The sequence below is a fragment of the Dunckerocampus dactyliophorus genome, chromosome 7 (assembly GCF_027744805.1).
Source record: "Dunckerocampus dactyliophorus isolate RoL2022-P2 chromosome 7, RoL_Ddac_1.1, whole genome shotgun sequence".
In the NCBI taxonomy this organism is placed as follows: Eukaryota; Metazoa; Chordata; class Actinopteri; order Syngnathiformes; family Syngnathidae; genus Dunckerocampus; species Dunckerocampus dactyliophorus.
The window spans coordinates 3,312,140-3,336,706 of record NC_072825.1 but is presented as its reverse complement, the minus strand read 5'-3'; the positions used below and the strand labels follow the sequence as shown (position 1 = coordinate 3,336,706).

At 41.2% G+C, this 24,567-nt stretch overlaps 1 protein-coding gene across 11 annotated transcripts in view; it reads left to right on the top strand.

The window, feature by feature from the left end:
• Positions 1 to 24,567, top strand: part of cep192 (centrosomal protein 192) — a 44,580-nt gene that overhangs the window by 7,658 nt on the left and 12,355 nt on the right. For 3 of the 11 annotated variants that reach the window (XM_054782156.1, XM_054782151.1, XM_054782147.1), the window contains 29 exons: positions 691 to 911; positions 1,071 to 1,193; positions 2,542 to 2,631; positions 2,904 to 3,108; positions 3,188 to 3,325; positions 5,263 to 5,327; positions 5,521 to 5,745; positions 6,414 to 6,555; positions 6,641 to 6,726; positions 6,799 to 7,053; positions 7,460 to 7,922; positions 8,861 to 8,972; positions 10,607 to 10,730; positions 11,919 to 12,492; positions 12,682 to 12,867; positions 13,618 to 13,766; positions 13,890 to 14,120; positions 14,246 to 14,371; positions 14,533 to 14,673; positions 14,773 to 14,836; positions 15,561 to 15,700; positions 15,774 to 15,797; positions 16,525 to 16,617; positions 18,759 to 18,871; positions 20,281 to 20,457; positions 20,533 to 20,623; positions 22,878 to 23,057; positions 23,144 to 23,404; positions 23,472 to 23,593. In XM_054782156.1, the coding sequence (XP_054638131.1) occupies positions 691 to 911; positions 1,071 to 1,193; positions 2,542 to 2,631; positions 2,904 to 3,108; positions 3,188 to 3,325; positions 5,263 to 5,327; positions 5,521 to 5,745; positions 6,414 to 6,555; positions 6,641 to 6,726; positions 6,799 to 7,053; positions 7,460 to 7,922; positions 8,861 to 8,972; positions 10,607 to 10,730; positions 11,919 to 12,492; positions 12,682 to 12,867; positions 13,618 to 13,766; positions 13,890 to 14,120; positions 14,246 to 14,371; positions 14,533 to 14,673; positions 14,773 to 14,836; positions 15,561 to 15,700; positions 15,774 to 15,797; positions 16,525 to 16,617; positions 18,759 to 18,871; positions 20,281 to 20,457; positions 20,533 to 20,623; positions 22,878 to 23,057; positions 23,144 to 23,404; positions 23,472 to 23,593 (4,921 nt within the window). The remainder of the gene's footprint in view (positions 1 to 690; positions 912 to 1,070; positions 1,194 to 2,541; positions 2,632 to 2,903; positions 3,109 to 3,187; positions 3,326 to 5,262; positions 5,328 to 5,520; positions 5,746 to 6,413; positions 6,556 to 6,640; positions 6,727 to 6,798; positions 7,054 to 7,459; positions 7,923 to 8,860; positions 8,973 to 10,606; positions 10,731 to 11,918; positions 12,493 to 12,681; positions 12,868 to 13,617; positions 13,767 to 13,889; positions 14,121 to 14,245; positions 14,372 to 14,532; positions 14,674 to 14,772; positions 14,837 to 15,560; positions 15,701 to 15,773; positions 15,798 to 16,524; positions 16,618 to 18,758; positions 18,872 to 20,280; positions 20,458 to 20,532; positions 20,624 to 22,877; positions 23,058 to 23,143; positions 23,405 to 23,471; positions 23,594 to 24,567) is intronic. The other 8 variants (XM_054782149.1, XM_054782150.1, XM_054782148.1 and 5 more) reach the window with 8 other exon arrangements.

Genomic DNA, 24,567 nt, shown 5'->3' with positions numbered 1-24,567 from the left:
TTGTTCACACACAAACATGGTTTTACACAAATGTAAACATAAACGTTTCAGGTGGCTGATAAGGTTTTTAGTGTGCTCGATGGGTTGTTTTTTCTCCCTACCCTGGCCAACCCTTCCCATTTGGTACAACTAGCATGTGAAATGTCTTCCTTGGAAAGTGAATGTTTGTGTACAAGTGAGCTTATGGGAAGTTACGACAGGCCGTTAACGTCACAGGCAGGCAGGAGAAAAAAGGAGCGCTTGATTTGCTCACTCACACAGTACAGGTAATCTCGCTTTGTTGGAGTGTTTTTCAAAAATGATCGGTTATCTGAGCTATTTTTAATATCGGATTTATCGGTATGACGTCATAATTCCCTCATATCGGCCTTATTATAATAATAATCATCATAATAATAATAATTATTATTATTATGATGATTATTATTAACATGATTTTTTGTAAACTTTTACAGTCAAATACTTTTTAAATCTACAAATGGAATCTATTGTTTGTCACTTTTTTTTTTAAGTTTAGATGAATTAATAAATTAGGCTTGATTATCCCAATACTATATTACCCAGAGCATTTTTGTGATATTCTTTTTTCTTTTTTTATGCCTTTTTATTTATGACTGTTAAAAAACATTGTGCACAATATAAGTCAGTCTGCACAAAGAAAGTTCCAGTGACGTTTGTTTTTGTGTGAAGCAGAGGATGGAGGTGGTGGAGATGGGAGCAGCGGGAGTGAAGAAGGTGGAAATAACGGTGGAGTTTCATCAATGCCTTTTCCAATAAGCACCAATGACAACGCCTATGACGTGCTGCGCGGGCTGGGCCTCGTGGGTAGCAGTGCTGTTGGTGAAGATGGAGATGGTGCTCGTAACAGCCTAACAGCACCTGGAAGGAGCAACCTTTCTACCCGCACGGAGGTAAGATTGGCAAATCTTAATTCTTGATGATGAGAAACATGCAGCTGCTGTGTAGCTCACAGTCATTCCCACCTTTCTACTCACACTATTTCAAGCCTCTTTAGAGGATTTATATCTCTTCCAGTTAAAAAAAATGTACAAGTAATGTTTGTTTTCCAGATGGGCGATCGCGTGGGTCCTGTAGGAACTGTTGAGGCCAGCAGCTGTAAAAATTCATCACGGGGAAGTCAAACTGTCTCTCCTGTGAACTGGAGCATGCTTATGGACAGACGGGAAGAACATGTGAGTGTAGCGACCACATTTTTTTTCCACCCCAAATCACAGGAAAAGTTGTGCTTCCATGCTTTTAGCATCTTTAATGTACAAAATGTACCAAAATGTTCCCATACTTTTTTATTTTTATGTATACAGCCCACAGTGGGGGGGGGAAAAAGCATGTACACCCCTGTCTTGTGGGGAAGTCACATACAGTAGATCAGGTGTGCCCGTGACATCGATCGCATAAACGTCACTTTGCCGCTGTCATATGACATCCATCAGCTGACATTAACCTGATTCGTTGGTGCTCTCTCGCAGCAGAGATGAAGTGGTGATGCAACTTTCATCTTTATTATTCTGATGACTGATAAACTAACTCAGCATTAAGATGCCTATATCTAGAACTAAAGTTATCCATTCCTTTGTAGCGGCTAGTTATGGAGGAAAAAAGTGAATTGTTTGTTGGCTTTGCTTCATGTCCTGAACACCACTATAGAGATGTTTGTTTTTTTTTCTACACTTGTGCCTGTTAAACTATTCATGATGAAATGGAAAATGTGCTTGCCGCGCTAATACATGAAGTATGTGTCGAATGAACGCTATATAGCTATGTTGACTAACATAATATGTACACTACTATTGAAGAATTACAGTATGTGTACGTATCTTTATTACCCTGTTGAATTGAATTGTAAATTATTAAGTTATGTCAGTTACTTTGATAACATGTAAACTGTGAATGTGAGATACTCATTAATATTGAGTCGAGATGCCTGATATTTTCTTTTTCCAACCGATACTGAGAACTTTCTGCTTCCCAAGCCTGATATGATACCGATAACCAACTCTTTTTGTTTTTATTACTTATTATTATTTTATTAATTTTTCAAAATTAGATTTAAGTGAGAATAAAGGAGCTCTTAATTTGCTCACAATACGGGTAATGTCTGCTTATTGGAGCGTTTTTGTTAATTATCGGGTATCTGAGCGATTGTTAATGTTGAGGTTTATCGGTATGACGTCATAACTCCCTCATATCGGCCTGATAATTATCACGCACCCCTAGTAGTACATAGCAGTTTCAAAGTTTCCTATGAAGAGATAGATCATGTTGACTTGTAACTTGCATGCTGAAAAAGTGTGTGCAACCCTGGTATACATGTACAATGTACATACAGTAAATACTCATGTATAAATGCAGTAAATATATTACACATTTATATATTTTCTGTGTTTATAGGAGGAGGTAGATCTTTGGGACTTGGTCATTTTAAAAGTAGCTCGCAGGCTGAAAAGGAGTGAGCAGCCCTGCATTAGATGATCAGGGAGTTTGTGACAAGGTCTCAGCAGCTAACACGAGGAATTTGATTAGCAGGATGAGTCCGGGGCCACCACTGAGCCATCCCGCTCTGTTGACGTGAAAAGGGAAGCTCAACTTCAAGTTACCCAGGACAACTCCCAGGTACACCTGGATGACAAAGATGGTAGACCCTTGACTTGTGGGGTGGCAGCTGTGTTTGTACCCCCATTAAAAAGAGTATATAGAGGGGTCTGAATACTGGCTAGATAGTTGGCAACACTGAACTTTCCTGCAAATGAATAAATGTATGGGGAAACACAGGGTGGAAGCGTGATAATGGCGTACCATTACACCCTCAGTAATCAAATTTCATTCTAATATTTCAATTCTTACAAGTTCATTTGTACAGTAAATGACAATGTGTCTTACCTCAGGCTCAGACTTTATTGCAGTTGAGGGGAGGCCCGTGTGGTAACGCATCAGAAGCTGTGGCGTCAGACACGACCAGTGAGGAAGACTGTGACCTTTCTACCTCCCTGGATCCCAAATATTTCTGCCAGAGCTTCCAGGAGGAAGAAGGGGAATCAGATGATGACTGGAACAACTGTCCAGCAAATCTGGACTTGGAGTTTCACCAAGGTTGGCGTGAAATAGATTTGTATAGACCGGTTAAAAGTGTGTATAGAATTATTAGCATGTACTGATTTTGTCTTTCTAGGTGCCAGTGCTCCTCACAGTGTGGTGTACCAGGATGAAGAAGGGCAGTGGGTGACAGACCTGGCTTATTATACCACCTTTGAGAAGGAGACAACGCAACATGATGGACAGCTTAAAAATGAGGACTTTGTTTCTTCTGGTATGTAGTCAGATCACGCTTGCACCCATCATTATACCGTGGGGAAAAGAGGTATTTGATCCTGATGTGGTTTACCTTGTTTATAAACTAAGGCTATCAAGAATAGCACCTTAACGGCTGCAAATGATTTATATCATTAGTTACGTTTCAATTGTTGGCGTCATTAACGCATGTGCTTCACGTCAAGCCACATCTCTCAGTTATGACAGCAGACAGAGCTACAACAGCATCCCCACAATCGCGCACCGTCTTTAATACGCCTTTAAATAACCAGAAATACGAAGAAAAACACTGTGGACATTCCTATCTCTCACTTTGTAACTCTTAATGCGCAAGTACAATTTGCTGCATTTAAGTATAGCCGGAAATCCCAGAAAATACCTCTACATTCAAAATGTGAATTCCACTTAAGTTACATTGTGCCTTTGAACGCAACCCTTCATGGCTCATAACGTGGTTTAAATTGTGACTCAAATGTTGTGCTACTATTAACGAGATTAGCGTTAGGCAAGTAGATTTTCAGACATGTGCTATCTTTTAGCTTGATTTAAATGAATACATTTTATATAATTGAATACAAATTAATTAATACATACAAATATCATAATTTCCGGTGTATAAGCCTCTTCTTTTTTCTTAAACTTGGAACCCTGCGACTGATACAGCGGTGTGGCTTACTTCTCATCTCCTTTACTTCAGAACTACTACTAATTGTTTAAATACTGTGCCACTCAATATAACAGTCTGACTCATGGGATCATCTTGCAAAGAACACTAAACTCATCACACAGCAACTTATCACTCAAAAGATATACCTAAGAAATACACAAACAGGTACCAATACAAGTTTAAATGGGAAAAAAAAACCGATATTAAAGTTTTCATTTAACACATTGTGTCTGAGCAGTGCATTAATTGGTGCCTGCGGGTGCTTCAATGATGTCAGCCTCCCTCTGGTGGACAAAGGCAGCATTGCCGCATCTATCTATTCTATCTATCTATTCTATCTATCTAATCTATCAGCGTATTTAATAGTCACTCAGAAGGTGTTTAGTTTATTTGAACATGAAGGTTACAATGGAATACATGTCATGAATCATCCTTTCACAGTTCCACATGTCCAAAAGGAGTAGGAAGAAGCAAAGCTTATTTAATCCTACCCACCATCCATTTCACATCTAGTGCAGTACCTGTTGTTCACTTCCTGCATTCCATGTCATATTTTCTATAATAATCAGAGTAATAATAAGTAACAGTAAGAAGACCTATATATATATATATATATATATATATATATATATATATATATATATATATATATATATATATATATATATATATATATATATATATAAAAACGAGCCTGACTGAACAATCATTGTGACGATCAAGACTCTTCTGCCTTGTATTTAGTAAACACCAACTGCTTGTATTGTTTTTTGAATTTACTCATCTCTGTACATTGTTTGAGTTCCTTACTCAATCCGTTCCATAATTTAATTCCACATACAGAAATGCTGTGGCTTTTCAGCGTTGTTCTTGCATATAAATGTTTTAAGTTTAATTTTCCTCTAAGATCATATTTCTCCTCTCTGATTGAAAAATACTGTATGAGGTTTTTGGGTAACAAGTTATTAACTTTATGTATTATTCTAGCGGTTTGAACGAATACTTAATCTGCAAATTTTAACATCTGTGATTTTAAAAATACAGTGTATGTTGTTTATACTTGGCATTATGAATGAGCCTCACCGATCTTTTTTGCAGTACAGTGAGTGAGTGAAGATTGCTTTTGTAATTATTACCCCATATCTCCACACAATACATTAAATATGGTAATAATAAGGAACAGTACAGAGTGTGGAGTGAGTTATGATCAAGAACATATTTTGCTTGGTGTGCTTGTCTTAACTGTATCTTCATGTTTTGTTTTTCAGGTGATGCTCTGGAGAAGATCATCAAAGATCAGGAGGAATTTGAAAAAGAGCACCGGTTTATGCAGGTATGGATGGGAGTGCTGCATTCTACAGTTCCTTCAGTAGAGTTTGTTCTACATTTGTAATTGGTAGCCCACGTTTCAACGTTCAGGCATGAGTGCACTGTGTGACCACAGCAACCACATAGATTTTGCTTGGTATCGTTCTTTCCTTGTTTTCTAATTGCGCTTTGTAAACAGTGTGCTGCTTTTGTTGCAGGAGGAGCAGATTGTACCAGCCAGCAGCAACAGCACCGTACTCATGGACTCTTCTTGGAAAGCTGCTAGCAGCAGACACATTTTGATGAGGGCGTCTCAGGTTTCTTCTGATTTTAACCAAGGCGACCAAAGCTACCTGCGACTGTCATTAGGGCAGTTTTTTCAACAACGTTCTGAAGCCTTGGGCTGTCTTGGCAGCGCTAACGATATGGACTTGGTCAAACGGGTCAGTGATTCTGCTTTACTTTGCATTTTGTTCAAGTTCACATGAAAGCTGAAGAGCTATTTGTCACACAAACTGTTGCATTGTTTAATTACTAGTAGTTAGTATCACACACTACTATCATTATACACACTTTAGGTTGGCAGGTGGGGCATCGAGCCAACTGTCGATCGCTCCCCCACAGATTTCACATTTCACAAACGTCCATCGCAGAAACCAAAAGAGACTCCAAAATAATCCACAAAGTCAAAATTAACATGCTTAATGAATGCAGTCGCTCCTCCAGTTACATTTGACAAACATTCATGAGGAAGAACTATAAATACTCAACAATAATCCATAAAATCAAACTAAAGACTCTGAATGCATGTAATCGCTTCTCCACATTTACATTTCACAAACATTCATTATAAGGAATAAAGACTCCAAAATAATCCACAAAGTAGAAATAGTAATTTACTGCATGTGATTACTCCATCATAAGGAAGAACTAGAAAGACTCCAAAATAATCCACAAAGTCAAAGTAGACGTTTACTCCATGCGATCGCTCCTCCACAGTTCCATTTCACAAACTTTCATAAGGATAAGGAAATCCAAAGACGCAGTGTGTGTTAGTGTTGGCGCTATGAGAGAAGATAGAACTTATCTTCATGTTTCCTCCACACGACAGCCATCCTTTGGCTTTATTATCAGCTCTCCTGAGAAGAGGGAACCATTTGCGCTGATCCACCCCTCTGACTTGTCACCTGGGGAGAATTCACCTCACAGTGACTCCATGGATGTCAGTGAAGGTGATAAAACGCTCAAACCTGGTGAGTATTGTTCTTGCTGATAAAATGAATGCTCACTTACCTTTCAAGCTCACGGCATCAAATGACTGAGTTGAACTTTTTGCAGATGACTTGGACAAAACCTTTGAGGTAGCAGCGGGTGAAAGGATGTCCCCAAAAGGGAACAAAGACGTTAACGCTTCTAATCAGGAGGTAGAAGCATGATCGCCATATTTACTTTTTAAAGAGCCATGATTAGCATAGAATGGGTTGTCTTCTTTTCAGGATGCCGTGCTTCGCTGCAATGAGGGTCCTGACTCTGCAGCCAATCAGAGCTCCATGTCCCCCCAAAACAACCTTATGCTGAGTATCAGCACCATTGCATCAGCCATTGCAGACGCATCCATTAGTACCAACCCATCGCAGCTGGCTGCTATGATCTTGCAGCTGTCTAAGAAATGCAGACAGAGACATCACCCAGAGACCCCTGATGTTTTTGCAACTGGAAAAGTCACAGAGGAACCATGCTCAAATCAACATGTAAGACTTTTTTTTCCCTAATTTAAATTTTGCAGCCCATTTTTAAAATTGTTCTATATACAGTATATCAATATTTTTCAGGAAATTGATTAAATAGTTTTATGTTGAATGAATGATTACAACAGATTGTCCAAACGTTTTCCACGAGAGCCACAATTGTAAAATGAAGAGATTTAAGCTAAGAAGTTAGAAACATTTCAAGAAAAAATTGTCTGCATGTCAGCTTAGGTAAAAAAATAGCACATTATTACTATCTTTTGTTTACATTTTTGCTGTTTTTAAAAATTTATTTTCCAATAATTTAAACTGTCTTCCTGTAAATTCCTCTAGTAATTATGACTTTATTCCCATAATATAAAGACTTTATTCTCATAATAACAACGAAAGCTGTCTTATCTCTCCTCAGGTCCATCCTGATGCAGAGCAGCTGAACAGCCTGTTGAACACGCTACAAAGTAGTAGTAATGTGGGAGAGCAGAGTGCCTTTGACATGGAGAAATACTTGAAACAGACAGATACATCTTTCCACATTGACGCATCTGCAGCACAAACTACCTTTGACCTCACTGGCTGCCTTGACAACTTCAGGTCCTCTAAGAAGATGCAGACAGAAGAAGAAGAATGCTCACCTCATGAATCAGAGAGCGCAAGTGCCGTGCACAAAGACCGAAAAGAGCCAAGATTCAAGCCTAGATCTTCCAACAAAAAGGCTGACGCAAAAAGAAGCTGTACGTCATTGACTCACTTTACGGGTAAGAAATCCCAGCCAGCCAAGATTGTCATGGCTGCACCTCTGCATCATAGCTCTTTAGAGAAACACGTGGGCGTTTTTTTACAAAACACTCAGCCTCCACTTGAGCACGTATTTGGTGAGTCCAAGTCTTGTTTTCAGCATGTTTGTTAATACCGTAAATTCTGATGCATACAATGGCATATTGTGGCGCACACGAGTCTGTGAGGACCAGGCGGCTCTTTATTTCACAGGAGCCAATCACGAACTGCGGGGGGAGAAAAACTCACAATGAGCTTGTCAACCCATTGGAAATCACAGGAGGTCATTACTTAATATAACACTGACTCACGGTGTCTTAGAAACACTAACTCATTACACAGCAACTTGACACTGAATGTTATACCTCAGAAATATAGAAACATGTATCAATACGAGTTTAATATAAAAAAAAAAACATTTAAAGTTTCTCCATAATGCATTTTGTTTTGGAAAACCATTTCATTGGAGGAGTATAGAAAATGGTGCTGCAATGCTGCTTCTGTCCACCAGAGGAAACAAGAGGACCCGCAGCCCAGAGAGAAGCTGACGTCATTGCAGCGTCCCAATGAATATTGTAATTGTATATTTGTGTGTGTATATTTGAGTGTTAAGTTGCTCTGTAATGAATTTAGTGTTGGTAAAGTGTTCTTTGAAAGATGACACCGTCAGTCAGACTGTTATGTTGTTATACTTGTGTGTGTGTGTGTGTGTGTGTGTGTGTGTGTGTATACAGTATATAACAACCTGGATTGACAAGCTAGTTGTGAGTGTACTGATCGCTTGTGATTGGCTCCTGCCAAAGAAAGAGCTTGTTTCCTCACTGACTCGCGAGCGTCACAGTATTTAAACGATTGGTAGTAGTTCTGTAGATTCTACTGTTTATTTAATTTAGCCATACATTTGCCACACTGCTGCATAAGCCGCAGGGTTCAAAGTATAAGAAAAAAGTAGCAGCTTATACACCGCAAATTACATTATTCTCTCAGTGACAATATGAATATGCATTAATTTTACAGTTGCATGTTGCTTCTCCAGGGCCGCCACCTGAACCTCACGTGGAAGAAGAGACACAATGCAACTTCCGACCCTCCACCGCTCCTTTAACGCACTCCTCTCCAAGCCAGAGCTCCCCTCCTGAAGCTGACAGGTACTGTATGGCACTGTTTTTCTTTTAGTAAATGTCATTATGATGAAAATTGAAGTTTATTTCATTGAATTTTTGTGATAGCGCCAGATGACAAAGGTGATGTACATTGTTTTTAGGAATGCGCCGATCAGGGTTTTATGCTGCCGATACCAATCATCTGTGATTGAGATTGGGCCATACTGATTGCATGGATTACATGTGCATTTTCAAATGTATCTATGTTGAGTGGTATTGGCCAGGGCCACCGTTAAACAATTCCAAGGGCTCCTGGCAAATAGATAATTATTTAAAAAATATATATTTTTTGCTTGTTTTTTGCCTTTTATGTTTGTAAAATGATTTTTGTACTATTTGACACAAACCTGAATTAAATTTGTTGCACGTTTTGGATTACTATGGATACATGGGAAATAAATTGTTCAATTGATTTTTTTTTTTTTTTTTTTTTTTTTAGATCAAGATAACAAAATGAGCAGAATAAAATAATAGAAATAAATATCTTTATGAAATAGAAATATGTGGTGCTTAAGAGTATAAATGGAGTGTGGAGGTTGCAGGGGTTACCAACTTTCATAACTACTAGAGCAACATTTCAATTGTACACTACTTTATTTACCAAGCACATCTCCACCAAAAACACTCTTTATGCTATTTTTTGCTCATTTGTCATTATATAAAGGCATGAAGTCTGATTTCAACACTTGTAATAAAAAAACGACTGTAATTTCCAGGGACGCACGGGTGTTTAAGCCGCACCCACTAAATTTAGAGAGAAAAACAGATTACAAGATACAAGATACAAGAGAGTTTCATTGTCATGTGATTAGTACATATATAAGCCGCACCGGACTATAAGCCACACATGTCCGCGTCATAAAATGGCATATTGTGGCGCGCATGAGTCCGTGAGGACCAGGCAGCTCTTTATTTGACAGGATGAGAAAACTCATGACGGGTTTATCATTGGAAATTACAGGAGGTCATTACTCAATATAACAGTCACTGTGTCCTCTTACAAACACTAAAGTCATCACACAGCAATTTAACACTCCAAAAGGTAGCTAGGAAATAAACAAGCACCAATACGAGTTTACAATAACAAACACCTATTTTAACTTCTACCCATAATGCATTACTCCCAGCAGAGCAGTTAATTGGCCAATGGCTGCCATGGCTGCTGGTCACCGATGGCAACCGTTATATCATATAGGGGCAAAACGCACCTGTATTGTTTTGTGACTCAGTTAAAGAAAGTTTGTTTGTCCAGTTATATATTTTCATTGTACGTAAAAAATAAATAAATAAATAAATAATAATAATAATAAAAATAAATAAAATCCTGTCTCGTATCGTCCTTGTGCACCCAGTGTTGTGCATCGTCTCGTCTCATGAGTTGGGTTTCTCGTAACATGAGTGATGACTGTATTTTTATTGCCTTCTATTATGGAAGCTTGTGAAATGTAACTGTGGAGGAACGATTGCATGTGTGTGCATGCGTGTTCCTGCCAGCCCAAAGCTGTAAACTTGGCAAAAGACTGGATTGTAAAGTAATGTTACCCTTGGAAGTGAAGAAGGTCAGTATCTTGAATGACAATTGTATTGTTTGCATGTTATCTCCTTGTCTTTCCTCCCAGTCCTCCCAGTCCAAGTCATGACAAGTCCTCTCCTCAGTCCACCTGCTCCAGCCCGAGTCTCAACAGGCTCACGTACGTCTCAATGAATGACGCCACACTTGTACCCACACCAGAAAGGCACAAGGTACTGTATGTATGTATGTATGATATGTGCTGCATGTATGAACTCATTGCAACAAATCATAGTACAGTAATCCCTTGTTTATGGCGGGTAATTGGTTCCAGACCTGGCCGTGATAAGTGAATTTCCACAGAGTCGGATTCCTTATTTGTAAATGGAATATTTTTGTAGTCTGAGCATAGAAAACTTGTTTGACCTTCTACATACAGATTTTAACATTATTAGGGGACTCTAGACATGAAATAGCACTCCTATAGTCACCTTTACACTCCTGTTACCCAATATACTAGACATACTAAGAGAAAATAAGATGTAAATAAGAGTGGTGCTTGTGTGTGTTGCTGAATACAGAATTGAGGGATTGTAAGATGAATATTTGACATACACTCCTGATCAAAATCTTGACCAGTTGAAAAGTTGCAACAATGTACATTTTGCGCTAATGGATCTTAAGGAGCTCCTAAGTAGAGCTTCAAAATGCAAAAAGAAGAAATGGGAGTGAGACAAAAAACATTCTGAGTAAGCAATTTATTGCAAACAAGCATTAAAATGAAATAGGCTGTTGATCAAAAGTTGAAGAGCACAGCCTTTTAAAAGGAAAAATCTTGTGAAATGTGAATTGAATGTGATCTAGTGTCAGGTATTCACACTGTCATGATGTCTTGATGGCAAAGGAAAAAAGGCTTTCACCCTTTGATGACGGTGGGATTGTTGAGCTGCATAAGCAAGGCCTCTGTCTCGCTGGACGCAGTAAGACAGTCATTTCAAACTTCTGAAAAACATCCTGAGCCAACAAAAAAAAAAAACAAATAAACAAAAAAGACAAGTGTTAAACCCCCAAAAAATGAGCCAGAGGATCCCATTGGCTGTCCGTCAAGACACGGGACCAACCTCAGCCCAAATGAAGGTTGTTACTGGTGCTGAGTGCAGTCCAATAACTATCAGACGCCATCGGCCAGAAACGGCTTTTATGAAAAAAAGCATGTTGGGAATTAGCAGGAGATGGGACATTGAAAGGTGTTTTGTCTCACTCCCATTACTTCTTTTTGCATTTTGAAGCTCTACTTAGAAGCTCCTTAAGATCCAACAGTGCAAAATGTACATTCTTGTAAGTGTTCAACTGGTCTTAATCAGGGGTATACTGGATATGCTGAATGTACTGATTGTAAGAGTTGTTGTGTTTCTGAACAGAATAATTGTAGCATGGCACTCAGCACCACCATCATCAGAATCAGTCCAACCCCTCCTGTGGAGCCAGATGCACCATCTAACCAGGATCTACCAAAGCAGAGTCAAAGGCTGGAAGAGCTGCCAGCACAGCATAGTCTAAAAACATGTGGTGGAAATACTCTGAGTTGTACCCACTGCCAGAGTGAATGTGGCTGTCCCAGTGTTCAAACTCTTAGCCACAAGAACCCCTTGGAGTCCAATGGAAGGAAACTCACTAAAGTGGACTATTGCAGTCATTCTCACATTCCACAAACCAGCACCACAGCAGCTGCCCAGACCTCTGAACATTGGGGAGCTCCCAGCTCTGTCTCGTCACTATATTCTGATGGCTTTCACGCCCTTCCCAACTTGAAGCCTGTGTATCCTGGCTTGATGGATTTGATGCAGCAAGGAGATGTGCAGTCCCTCCTGGCAGGACCCGCCCTCATCAACTCCCAACTGGCTCAGCAGTATTTAGCAAGTGATGCTCGGTTAAATCCTGGGGTGTATAATGTGGGAGCGGCAAGAAGCGGCCTCTACAGCGTCTCATCTTCAGGCATGTTCTTTTTTAACTTCCACAAGAAAGTATTTATAAATAACTAGTACGGTAATAAACTGTCTTTCCCCTACCATTCTATTAGTGTCATTTCATTGTCTATATAGCCGCTCCCCCCTCATAAAGAAAAGATAATCTACATGTTAGCAAATATCTGTTAGGTTGCTAAATCTATGCTATCTTTTCTAGGTGTGTCCAACAGTAAGCCGACAGCGAGACACGTCCATCCCACGGCATGGCCTTTGGGGATGGCTGCTGCTCCTGGGTCCCATCACCTTCCCAGATCCATGCAGAACCATCAGGACATGGGGGTGAAACTCTACAGTCAGTATGGTGCAGAACCACTCCTGGCAGGTGGTCTTGAAGAACTAAGCGGTAAGCTTGGCTTTATTGTGAAATTAAGTATGAGAGACGGTCTTTGATCATTTCACTACATGTCAGACTTCACATTCATACACCTTACTTCTAGGATGCTTCTAATACATGGGATACTAATACATGGGAACTTAATTGTTTAATAATATAATTTTTAGTAAAAAATAACAGTTAACAGAATAAAATAACAATTTAAATATCTTTTCTTATAGAAATCTGTCCTGCTTAATATAAAAGAGTATAGAGTGTGCAGGTTTATGATAAGGCAGGTGTATCCAACTTCCATTAAAGCTACTTTGACAAATTGTGAAAGAATTTGTTTTAATTAAGAGCTATCGTTGTGACGATAACTAACCGCCAGAGAGTCAGTGGAGCCAGGCAAAATGTGTAAAAGATGGTAGAATAGTCTAAATTCAATGCGAGTCAAACCTGAGAGATCACACACGCTGGCATGGATAGGCTTAGACTGTGACAAGCTGTCAGCAATTAACTCCACATTTCACAGACAATTTTTCATTCTCACCGTAATAAGGGACGTCCCTGGTCATACATACTTTTATCTGGTGGCACATGCGCGAGTAGATGAAAAATTCACTTGCAATGTCTCACAATTTAGTTGCAAAATGCGACCATTTAGTATGGCGCCCTGATAAAGGGGGTGTAAATAACGGGACGACTTAATACATTAACATTCCAGAAGTATTTGAGTACATGAAGTATGATTTCAATCCCATGTTTCATTGTCTTCAGTTCAAGTGGTGGTGCCTGAGGAGTTGCACTTTCCTAATGCCTGCTGTGTGGGCATCGCTTCCCAGACCTCCCTCAGCCTCTTCAACCCCTCTGAACGATGGCAGCAAGTGTCCATCGCAGTTGCAAGTCTGGCCATCGATGGAGAGAAGGTACTTTTTCAAGTGACAGCTCTTGGGCCTACTAAAACACTCCTACCTTTTCCGGAGACTGCACATAGTTGTTCTTGTAATGTTCAAATGTTCTTTTTTTGTCATCTTTGCCAATCTCCACAGGTGGGCAGTGTGCCTTACCAGTGGTTGGTTGTCAAGAACAAGACAATCATTGCCCCCAAAAGTACAGAAGAGCAGAAAGTGTTGTTCATTCCTCCAAAGGCTGGCGTCTACCACAGTGTCCTCCGTGTTTGCTCTTGGCCTGCGTCTGCCAACACACACGTGGCTGCCAGGGCCGCTCTTTTTGCCAAAGGGGTGCTGCTGGTCGCCATTGCAGAGAATCCCTCCATAGAGGTCAGCCAAGTATACATCATCTGAATCCAAATGCTGGTAGATATACATAGAAGACATGAGTGAGGTTTTTTTCATGATAAAATACCACTCATTGGCTTAAATCTTAAACTCATTTCCATCTGCAGGTTGAAGTGGACAAATCTGGATGTTTGAATTTTGGTGATCTACCAGAAGGTAGTTCTAAATCAATTCCCCTGAAACTTACCAATATGACTCGAGCCACGGTACCCATCAGGCTGGTTGTCAGTGCTGTGAGTGCACACACACAATACAGCCACATTAGCACACGCATAATCAGCTGTAGGCTACAGCGACCTCCAGTGGTAGCCATGATGCAGAATCTGTGATGTCCCTTGATCTTCAAGTTGAACTGATTTTGTCAAAATTGCTGACTTGTTACAAATTTGTTCAGAAGGCGACATCATGGTGCTGCTTCACGCTGTCTAAGCAGCCTGCTCCCTTGGCATCTGAGGCGGCCCAGCCAGCAGGACCCATGACGCCACTGATGTCTCCTTCTGTCGTCAATCATGTGATGCATGCCAGCTATGGAGAGGTGTGTGCGCTTCCTCCTGTCAGTTGAGGCTGGTGAACCAGTGCATTTAGCTAGCAACACACCTCTCACTGTGTTTTCTTTTTTTTTTTTTCTTTCTAGAATCCAGAATGTTTTATGGTTTGGGTTCACTTCAAGGCCTGGGGGAAGTACACAGCCTCATCAGGTACTTCATTGTTGAAGTAGCACGCAGTGCACCATTTGTATAGAAAACCATGTCGGGTGTTTTTCAAGCAAACTAAGTTTGATTACATTAAAGGCAAAATGAACTAAAATATTTGAGTTTGTACTGTAAGCGAGTCAACGTAAAAGCAGACAAGATATGCTTTTCAGGGTGTTCTGTTCTCTGATGGGAGGTTCACTAACTAGCATTATTATTAAGTACTGTATAATAGATATTGGAAATGCATGATAACTTTGTACTTCTCAAGACCGATAATGATAACCAATATATCTACTTTTTAAATTTAGATTAAAGTGTAGTTTGTGCACACCTGAAGGTAAGAAGGATTGGAACAAATTAGGACTTGTTGATTTGTCCTAATCAAATATCATGACATTACTACTATCAGGGGTCTTTGGAGTGGCCTAATCAAAGTCTTGACCTGAATCCTATTGAGATGCTGTGGCATGACCTTAAAAAGGCTCTTCATGCTGGAAAACCCTCCAATGTGGCTGAATGACAACAATTCTGCTAAATTCCTCCACAGCGGTGCAAGACCAAGTTATTGCAAACGCTTGATTGTAGTTGTTGCTTCTAAGGGTGGCCCAACCAGTTATTTAAGTGTGACTAACATACCAAAAAAAAAAAAAAAAAATCAGGAAGGGGGCAAACACTTATTTCACACCACTGTATTGTCTTACTGTCAACAATTGTTGGTGTTCATCAGGAGAGCTAGGTCTCGCAAATGAGTACTGCGCCTGCATAGATGTTGAAGTGGACTCACCCGCTGCCGGTCATGTGATCAAAAGTGTTCCCGTCAGAGCTCGGTCTGGAACTGCCATAGTCCATGCACCTAAAGATCTGCAGGTACAGTAGTCATGATGTTTTCTGTGTGTCCAGTACATGACAACATTCCATTTGTCTCCAAACCTTCATGGAGACTATGAAGACCAACTCCTTCAAGGTGATTCAACTGCTTACTTATGGATCGTTCAAAGTCTCATTGATGCACATCAACGAGGGGTTTCCAAAGTGCGGCTTGTAGCTCCTTGCATATAATAGATTGTTACAATAATCTATTGGATGGATGGATGGATTCCACATTTCATTTCAGCTTCAGCGTTTCAGCATTCATATGCAATTTCTACTGAAATTGCTCCATTTAGTTTTTAACATATTTAATGCACAAAATGCATCAAAGTGACCCCCGTCTTTCAGTTGTTGTTTTTTTTGTATGCGACCCTGACTAGAAAAAGACCTCTCTTGTTTTGCTCATTCTGATGATTTTACATGTGAAAGCATTCACACGTAAAATTCAGCACTGTTTTTGTACTGAGTTAGCAATTTGTTACTTCCATACATACTTGCCACTTATCATGCCAGGTGCTAGCACGCTAACAGTTAACATCTTAGCATTTTAGTTGGTTTCTGTTACCAAAAGGAATTCCCACACAATTCTTGCTACTGCCACATTCCTCAAATCATTCATACCATACCTGCATTCATTCTACTTTTCCACAGCATTTCAGCTTCAGTACTGACATGCAATATTTTGTGTGTGCGTAAGAGAGTGAGTGAAATAGTGGGTGAGTGAGAGCAAAAGCGAGAACAAAAGGCAGAAACCAGGTAGCTGAGAAATAAGTGCTACTTTTTTGCATTGCAAATTTATAATTGATGTGTTTTGTTTCCAGACTGTGCCCTTGCGTGCTGCACTGGGTAAATGTTGTCAAAGCACACTGCCCTTAAGGAATGCAGGAAACATTGATGTGCAGATGAAACTCAAGGTAATTCTCTGCTTTTTACTTGACTTTACGTATTATTAGATCAGACTATGTGGCATTGTTGCTGTGCTGCAGCTGCTAGTTTGTTTGGTAGCATCAACGCTGGATGGAACAATGCTCAGAAAAATAGGAAAGTCCAAGGAACTCAGCGAAGGTTTAAGAAGGAGAATTGTAGAATGTAGACACACATTCTGGAAGACCCATGCTGTCACTCAGATGAAAGGAAACATGTTGGGATGTTGAGCAGCAACCTAGGAACCACCACAGATCTGTCTTACCATCCTACCGTCCTACCATTGGCACTTTTACATCACCATGGATTGAGAGGACATCAGCCAAGAAGAAGACCCTGCTGTGAATGAACAAATCTAGGCTGACAATTGTAACTTCTTCCATGGACAAGACATGTGTCTTCTGTCCAGACAATTAAGGTCCCGACCTGGGATAAAAAAAAAAAAAAATGCCCCGCCCACCGGGTCATCGCTCAGTCTCCTCCCTTCCCCCCACACCCCATCCTTGAGTAAGGGTAGGAAGGAAGTGGTTGGGTTTAAAACTTCTTTAGGGTCGTCAGGTGGGTACTCTCCTTCATTGGTGTTTCGATTCTGCCAGATGTGTGTAGCACAGTTTCTTTTGTTCGTAGGCCTCTTTGGTGGAATCCTCCCATGGGACCGTGAGCTCTATGATGAAGACCACCTTTAGTGAAGGCGACCATAGCACCAAGTCTGGCCTGAGGGTGGTGGTTGCAATCTCTGGGGGAAAGATTAGTTGCTTGCCAATATCAACTAGCATCTTCCAATCCCGGGCCATGGCTCGCTGTCCAGTTTCTGGTTTGGTAGCTGGGTGGTTAGGCTGTTTCTGTCCCTCTTGAATGAATGTTGGCACAGAGATGGAATTGGCAGCTCTCAAGGGCAAGGAGTTGATGGTGTCCCTCTTGCTCTCAAGGACTGCTGCCAGACTCTTCACATACGAAGTTATGTTTCGCTCCATCTTTTCCACCGTTGTTATTGGGACCTCGTAGATTGTGAGTGGCCACATTACCCTAGGGAGAAGTCCAAATTGTAGGCACCAGAGTTTGAGCTTCCCTGGCAGCATTGTCTTGTTGATGGTGTCCAGACTGGTGGTGATGTCCTGCACTTGGTCTTTGTCCTTGAGGCTTGAGGCTTGCATTGTACCATCTGCCCAGGCTCTTGACGGCTTGCTCTGGTCGTCACCAATGCAGAACCTCACGTTCTTCAGCTCTCCCTTGACGATTGAGATGCTTCGTGACTTATTCGGCTTGATTTTCATCCGGGCCCATATGATGTTCTCCTGCAGCTTTCCAAGTAGTCGCCTGGTGCATGCTGCAGGAGTGGTCAGCGTGGTCATGTCATCCATGAATGCTCGGATAGGTGGAAGACCGGTTCCGTTTTTCGTTCACTCACCTCCCACCACCCATCTAGAGGCCCTGATGATGATTTCCATGGCCATTGTGAATGCCAGGGGTGAGACTCTGCAGCCTGCCATGATGCCTACTTGTAGACGCTGCCATGATGTTGTGTAGTCGGCTGTTGGAAAGCACAATTGCAGGTCTTCAAAGTAGGCTTTCACTAGAGCAGTGATGGAACGTGGAAGAAGTTGAAGGAATTCCCAGAGGTTGTGAGGAACTGATCCAAAGGCAATAGCCAAGTCGAGGAAGGTTACGTGGACGTCTCTTTTGTCCTTCTTAGCAGTTTGGATCTGGTGCCAGATTACACTGGTATGCTCCAAGCAAGCAGAGAACCCTGGGATACCAGGCCTTCTGTATAGATGTATCAATGTACTTGTTCTTCCCCAGGTAGGTGCACGGTCTCTATGCTGTCACACTGAAAAAGATTTTCCCTTCAATGTTGAGAAGGCAGATTGGCTGGAATTGACTAATAGTTGCTGCATCCTTCTCTTTGGGAATTAGCATGCCTCCAGCCCTTTGCCACCACGTCTTTTGGTATTATTCCCTTTTGCCAAATTGATGTACAGAAAGTGATTCACATGTCACTACTACCGATAAAACGCAGAAAAATATGATATCTTTGCCTTTGTGTTCCATGTATGTATTAGTTTTTTGTCTTACTGTGTTCTTGCCAACATTCAAGTTGTCTTCTCTTTTGGTATTTGTCTTCTCTTTCAAGACCAACGATGAGTGTTTCTCAGTCACACCTGATCAATTGTTCCTCACCGTGGGAGAAGAGCGACAGGTCGTGGTTTCATTTCAAGCGTGGGGAGCCAAGAAATACAGAGAGAGGTACACAAATACGAATTTAGAAGTATTCACAGCACTTGTTACGGTCTTATTTCGAAATGGGGAAAAAATATTTTTCCCCTTAAAATTCTAACACCTAATTATGACAGGGGTGTACGCTAATTATCAGACCGATATGAGGGAGATATGACGTCATAACGATAACATTAAAAAAAAAGCTCCAATGAGGTGAGATTACTCCTGCCTGTGACGTTAGCGGCCTGTCGTAACTTCCCCTAAACTAACTTGTCAACAAACATTCACTTTCCAAGAAAGACATTTCACACGCTAGTTGTACCAAATGCTCCACGTTGAGGGGGGAAAAAAAACAAAACACAGAGCACACAAAAAACCTTATCAGCCACCTGAAACGCCAGCATCGTGGCATTTGAAAAGTGAAAAAGGTTTGCCAGAGACCTCTGTGGCGTCACACCAGCTGCTCGGAGCGTGTGCCCAAATACAGTGCACCTTGCTGGGCTTCTCTCTATACTTTGGTTCTCTGATGGTAGTGATGTGGTAGTAGTAATGTCATGATATTTGATTTGGACAAATCAACAAGTCTGAATTTGTTCCAGTCCTTCTTACCTTCAGGTACACACTACACTTAAATTGAATTTGAAAAAGTATATAAAAAAAGTTATTGGTAGCAAATTGGTCTTGAAGCAGAAAGATATCGGTTTGAAAAAAAAAAAGATATTGTGCATCCCTAAATGACATCAAAACATTTTTTTGGAAATGTTTCGTCATGTATTTAAAAAAAAAAAGTGAAAAAAGTAAGAATTGACATGTACATAAGTATTCACAGCTATACATTAAACGACATAGACACAACTAACAATTGAAGGTATGTAACAAAAATAATCATCAATGTCATCAATGGTTTATAATAGGGATGTCTATCAGCCGACCGATATCGAAATGTGTCTAGCGGCATCACAGCAATGTTGTTTTTGGTCTTAGTCTTTTGGACGAAAATGCTTGTTTTCGTCACATTTTAGTCATTTCTACATGTGATAGACCTTGTCCACATTTAGTCGCCGAAAACTAAAAAAAAACAAACAAACTCAAACGTACAACAGATGTAAATTTCAGTCAATAAGTAATGGAAATTGGATGAGGATGTTGATAGCCAACCCTCTCACATTTTCATCCAGTCATCGTCTGGTCTAGGAAAACACACACGACTCGTCACGTTGTAGTCACCACAGTCATGTTTAGCTCATCACCGTCTCGTTTTGTCATGGGAAAAAAAGCTTTGTCAATGAAATAATTTTGCAAACAATATTGCATCACAGATGTGTTCGTCACACAAGGTGCGTCCTGATGTTAGTTGGAGGGAAACAGCTGCTGCCAATGTCAGTATCGCTTCATATCGTGACTCGTTTTCTACTTGACTCTTTTCCTTCCTGCAGCCTTCTCACCATCTTGGTGCTGCCATCAGGCCCTCAGTATGAAGTCACGTTAAAAGGAGATGTTGTCCCAGAAGAGGCAGCTGCCGAAGTTGGCCCTGGCCTGGCCAGTGAGCTCCCCCCAATTCTCTCTAACAAGCAGTTTGTGGCCTGGGGAGGGGTCACCCTGGGGCAAGCTGTGTAAGTAACAGTACAAGTACTTGATTATTTTCGTCACAAATAGAGCGGAACAAAGAGCTGTCATTGGTTTTTCAGTCAGCAGAAGCTGGTTCTAAGGAACAATTCAAGCAACGCCATTCAGCACCTGCGCTTGATTATCCGTGGCCAAGACCAGGACTGCTTTCAGGTAAATTGTGTTGACACTCGCACAATTCAACGTGTCTGAAAGAGGAGGGGGAAGAAGCAGTTGACTTAATCCTTCCTCGACTTTGTGTGTCATCAGTGACGTATCATTTATTCACTTCCAGTGTTTAGCGTTCTAAAAGACAGATCAGTATATTGAATAACAGCTTATGTAGGCATGAAGGAAAAGAAAAGAAAGACGGCACGGAAGAAAAGTGTTGAAAAAGTACAAAAATATTTGAGTAAATAAAAAGAGAATACATAGAACTGGAAAAATGTCAGTAGAAATTTTGAATGGGCCCCCCATTATGGCACTGTATCATATCACAACCTCCACACAGGGATCAATTTGCCCACTGTATCAGTAATGTCGATGTTGGGATCGTTCCACCCACCTAGTTTGCATTAGGGGTGGGAATCTCTGGCCACCTCACTATTCGATGCAATTACGATTCAAAGGCCTGCGATTCAATGATAAAACAATGACCAATGCATATTTCTTTTTACTGACTGTGTACTACTAAAACGAAGCATATTTGTAATTATCCACAATTAAAATAAACATGAAACAGATGAATTTCCCGCTTTTCTTCCTCTGAACTACTTGGGCACTCCCAAATTCCCTCCACATCTGACAGCCAATGAAAACCGTGGGAGACTCGTACAATTCGCTCTGGATATGAACGCGTCACTCACCAGTGTAGCTGGTCACAGCCGCTTGTCGCTTTGTTGCCTCCCGTGTGTGGCGCCCATTACACAAACTGCCTGGGCGGCACTTCCTCGCTCCGTCACCGAGTATTGACATTTAGGATTTGATTAATAATCGTCAACATCACGATGCAGCTAAGAATCGATTATTTCCCCCACTCCTAGTATTCATGCTCGCAATGCTTACATTAGCTTGCTAACACCTAGCATAATAGTGTCTACCTATGTAAGTGGCAAAAAATGCTACAATGCTGCTAACATTAGCATGCTAGCATGATAGCGTTAAGTGTCTGCTAAGTTCATATTCACAAAAATTGCAAAAAATCTAGTATGCTAACGTTAGCATGTTAACACCTTGCTTAATAGTGTGTGCTTGCAGTGCTAACATGCGCTTTCCTTGCAGGCCCATAATTAACAAGTAAATAGAAAAGAAGCTACGTTACAGTCAATAAATTAAATGATTAGTAAATAAGACTGAAACAAACTACCAGGATATGTAGCCTGTGCATGGAAACAATGAATATGCTGAATAAAAGGTAAAGAATACAAATAGAGAAGGGCGCACATAGCACATGATATCACAACACAGTTCATCTAGCCGTGTAGAAACAAAACCTGGAATGCATGCTAATAATTTAGAGGTGATTTGCTTGTCTATTCCCAGTTGTTCATAGGATTGTTCTTGTTTCCTAGTCAGTACATATTGGTGTCCTTTCGTATTGTTTTGGACTGGGACCGTTACCTCTCGGTAGTGGCATGAGGCGCTGCATCACTTTTTGGTCATGTTTTTGCAGGAAGCAGCTGATTCGCCCCACCCCTTTTTTGTAGCCTATAAATGGGTGCAGGTGTGCTCTGCACGCTCTCTCTGTCTTTGGCTCTCGCCCTTCACCTTCCACTGGTGCGTGCTGCCTCCGTTTGTGACAGACTTGGTTCCATCTCGGCATGCTCCGAGGGCACTCGGCTGCTTCATGTTTGCTGCTGGCTTAATGCTGAGCAGCAGGCAGTTTTTTGGTGTTTTTCCCATTAGTTTTTTTTTAGTTCTTGTTTGTGCTGGTGTGACCGGCTGTCCTGTTTTTCGTTTTGTTTAGGGATTTAGTTGTCTTTTTTCCTGTTTAGGGGTAGCGGTGAGGTTCAGGACGACAGCCCTGCACAGGGTTGACCTGTTCACCTCATCGTCCTTTTGTTTGTTTGGGCCAGCGCATCAAGACTTTTTCTTTGGGCACGGGAGAGGTCTTCCCGTCTCCTGTGTCCTCTTGGTGTTAGCTGCTACAATAACAATGTCACTGTAGCTTGCTTGACATACAGCTCACTTACAGTATGTAAATACAACATTGCAGGGTTTTTTTTTAGGGCTTTCTAGGTGAAGTAGGTGTGTCCTGTTGCGTGCATTGTTTGCGCCCACATGCTGTTTTCTCCCTTTAGAAAACAGAGAGGTGTGGTCATGTTTCACATGAGGATTGTGGCTGATGGACAAAATTCTATTAAGGGACGGGACTGTATTCCTGTAATAATCATGAAAGTGGCTTATTTGGAGGACTTGCCTTTCTCAGCTGCAGAGTTTGTTCAGTCCAGAGGAGCGTTTGTCCCGGAATGGAGAGCTCTCCATTCGCCCCAGAGAGGATGTGGCCATCCACCTGCTCTTTGCCCCCACGAGGGTGGCTTGCATGTTGGCCAAGCTGGAGATCAAACAGTCAGGAGTGCGTTCATCTCAACCGGGGGTCAAATTCACTGTGAGAACTTTCCTCCTTTGTTGGTTTTGCCTCTTTTAGTTATCAGTCCTTGAGCTGTGGCTGACGGTCTTCTGCTCTTTGCTCAGATTCCTCTTTCTGGCTATGGCGGCACCAGCAACGTCATCTTGGAGGACCAGAGGAAGGAGGTGGACGGCTACGTGGCGTCAGTGTCGGATGTTGCGGTGAACCATGTCAGCAAGGTGTGCCTCTGCGTGAGGAACACTGGTTCCAGAGCTGCTTTCATCAAAGCCGTGGCCTTCTCTGATGTACCGTCTCGCTCGCTTATGGACCCAACTGTCATCAGTCTGGCACCCTCACAGTTTGTCCTCAAGGAAAGGACACAAGAGGTAGGAGAGCGCACACCGAATGCGGCACGGAAAAACAACCTGAATCACCGTTGTGCTGCTTTTTCAGGTGGTCACAGTGCTACTCAAATGTAGCCAAAGGGAGCAAACCCTGTGTCAGTCGGAGACACCCCTGCTGGCCACCGTGCTGCTCTTTTGTGGAGATGAGGTCTCCAGGCAGCAGTACAGGAGGTGAGGCCTTCCACAATGTGCTTCACACTTAATGTTGCATTGGGAAGTGACCTGGCTTTAGACTGGACTTAGCTGATGTGTAGTCTTGCTTGGAGCCCTTCTGATTAGCGTTTTTTTTTTTTTTTTTTTTTTTTTTATAAAACAAGGTCATTACCTGCAGGAGGGGCAACCACATTGACTAAACAAGGCATTGACTATTTTGCTGTATTACTATAATTTCAATGACTTTGTGGATTATTTCCAGCCTTATTTGGTGTCCTCCTCATTTATTTCGTGCAAAGTTAAAACTTTCAAGAGGAGCATTATTCTATTATTATCTTTACACACTGGTTACATACTTTTTTTTAATGTAATATTGTATTTTTAGAATATAAATAAGAAAATTTAAATAGTAATGCAAATTAAATAATTACAGTTAATATATTAAAAAGAATACAATATAGTTTTAATAAATTAAATATATTTATAATATAAAGTTGTGTAAAATGCATATATTATACATCTGTGTAGGCTCTCAGTCGTACAGGAGTTGTCCATCGAGGAAAAGGCTTCTTGAGACGTCATCTGTACTTCTGTGAAAAAGGTGTCGGACGTTTCGCTCCTCATCCGAAGAGCTTCGTCAGCAAACTAATAAGTGCTGGTAGCTTAGGCCTTAAATACAGTAAGAGTGGGCGGAATTGGTGTGCCAACACCCTCCTCCTATTGGTTCGTTACACTAAGCCTGGGCGGAGTAGTGGTATAATCCTATCCTGTTATTCACACCTCCGATAAAAGGGAAGTGTCGCTCCCTGAATTGGGTATGAACGACTCTGATACTGGCTTGTTAGCATCTATTGTTCTGGCTCGGCCCTGCCTTCACCTCATTTGCAAGACTAAGTGTGTTCAGCAGGTTACTGAGACCAAAACCCACAGCTCTTAGTCTTGCAAATGAGGTGAAGGCAGGGCCGAGCCAGAACAATAGATGCTAACAAGCC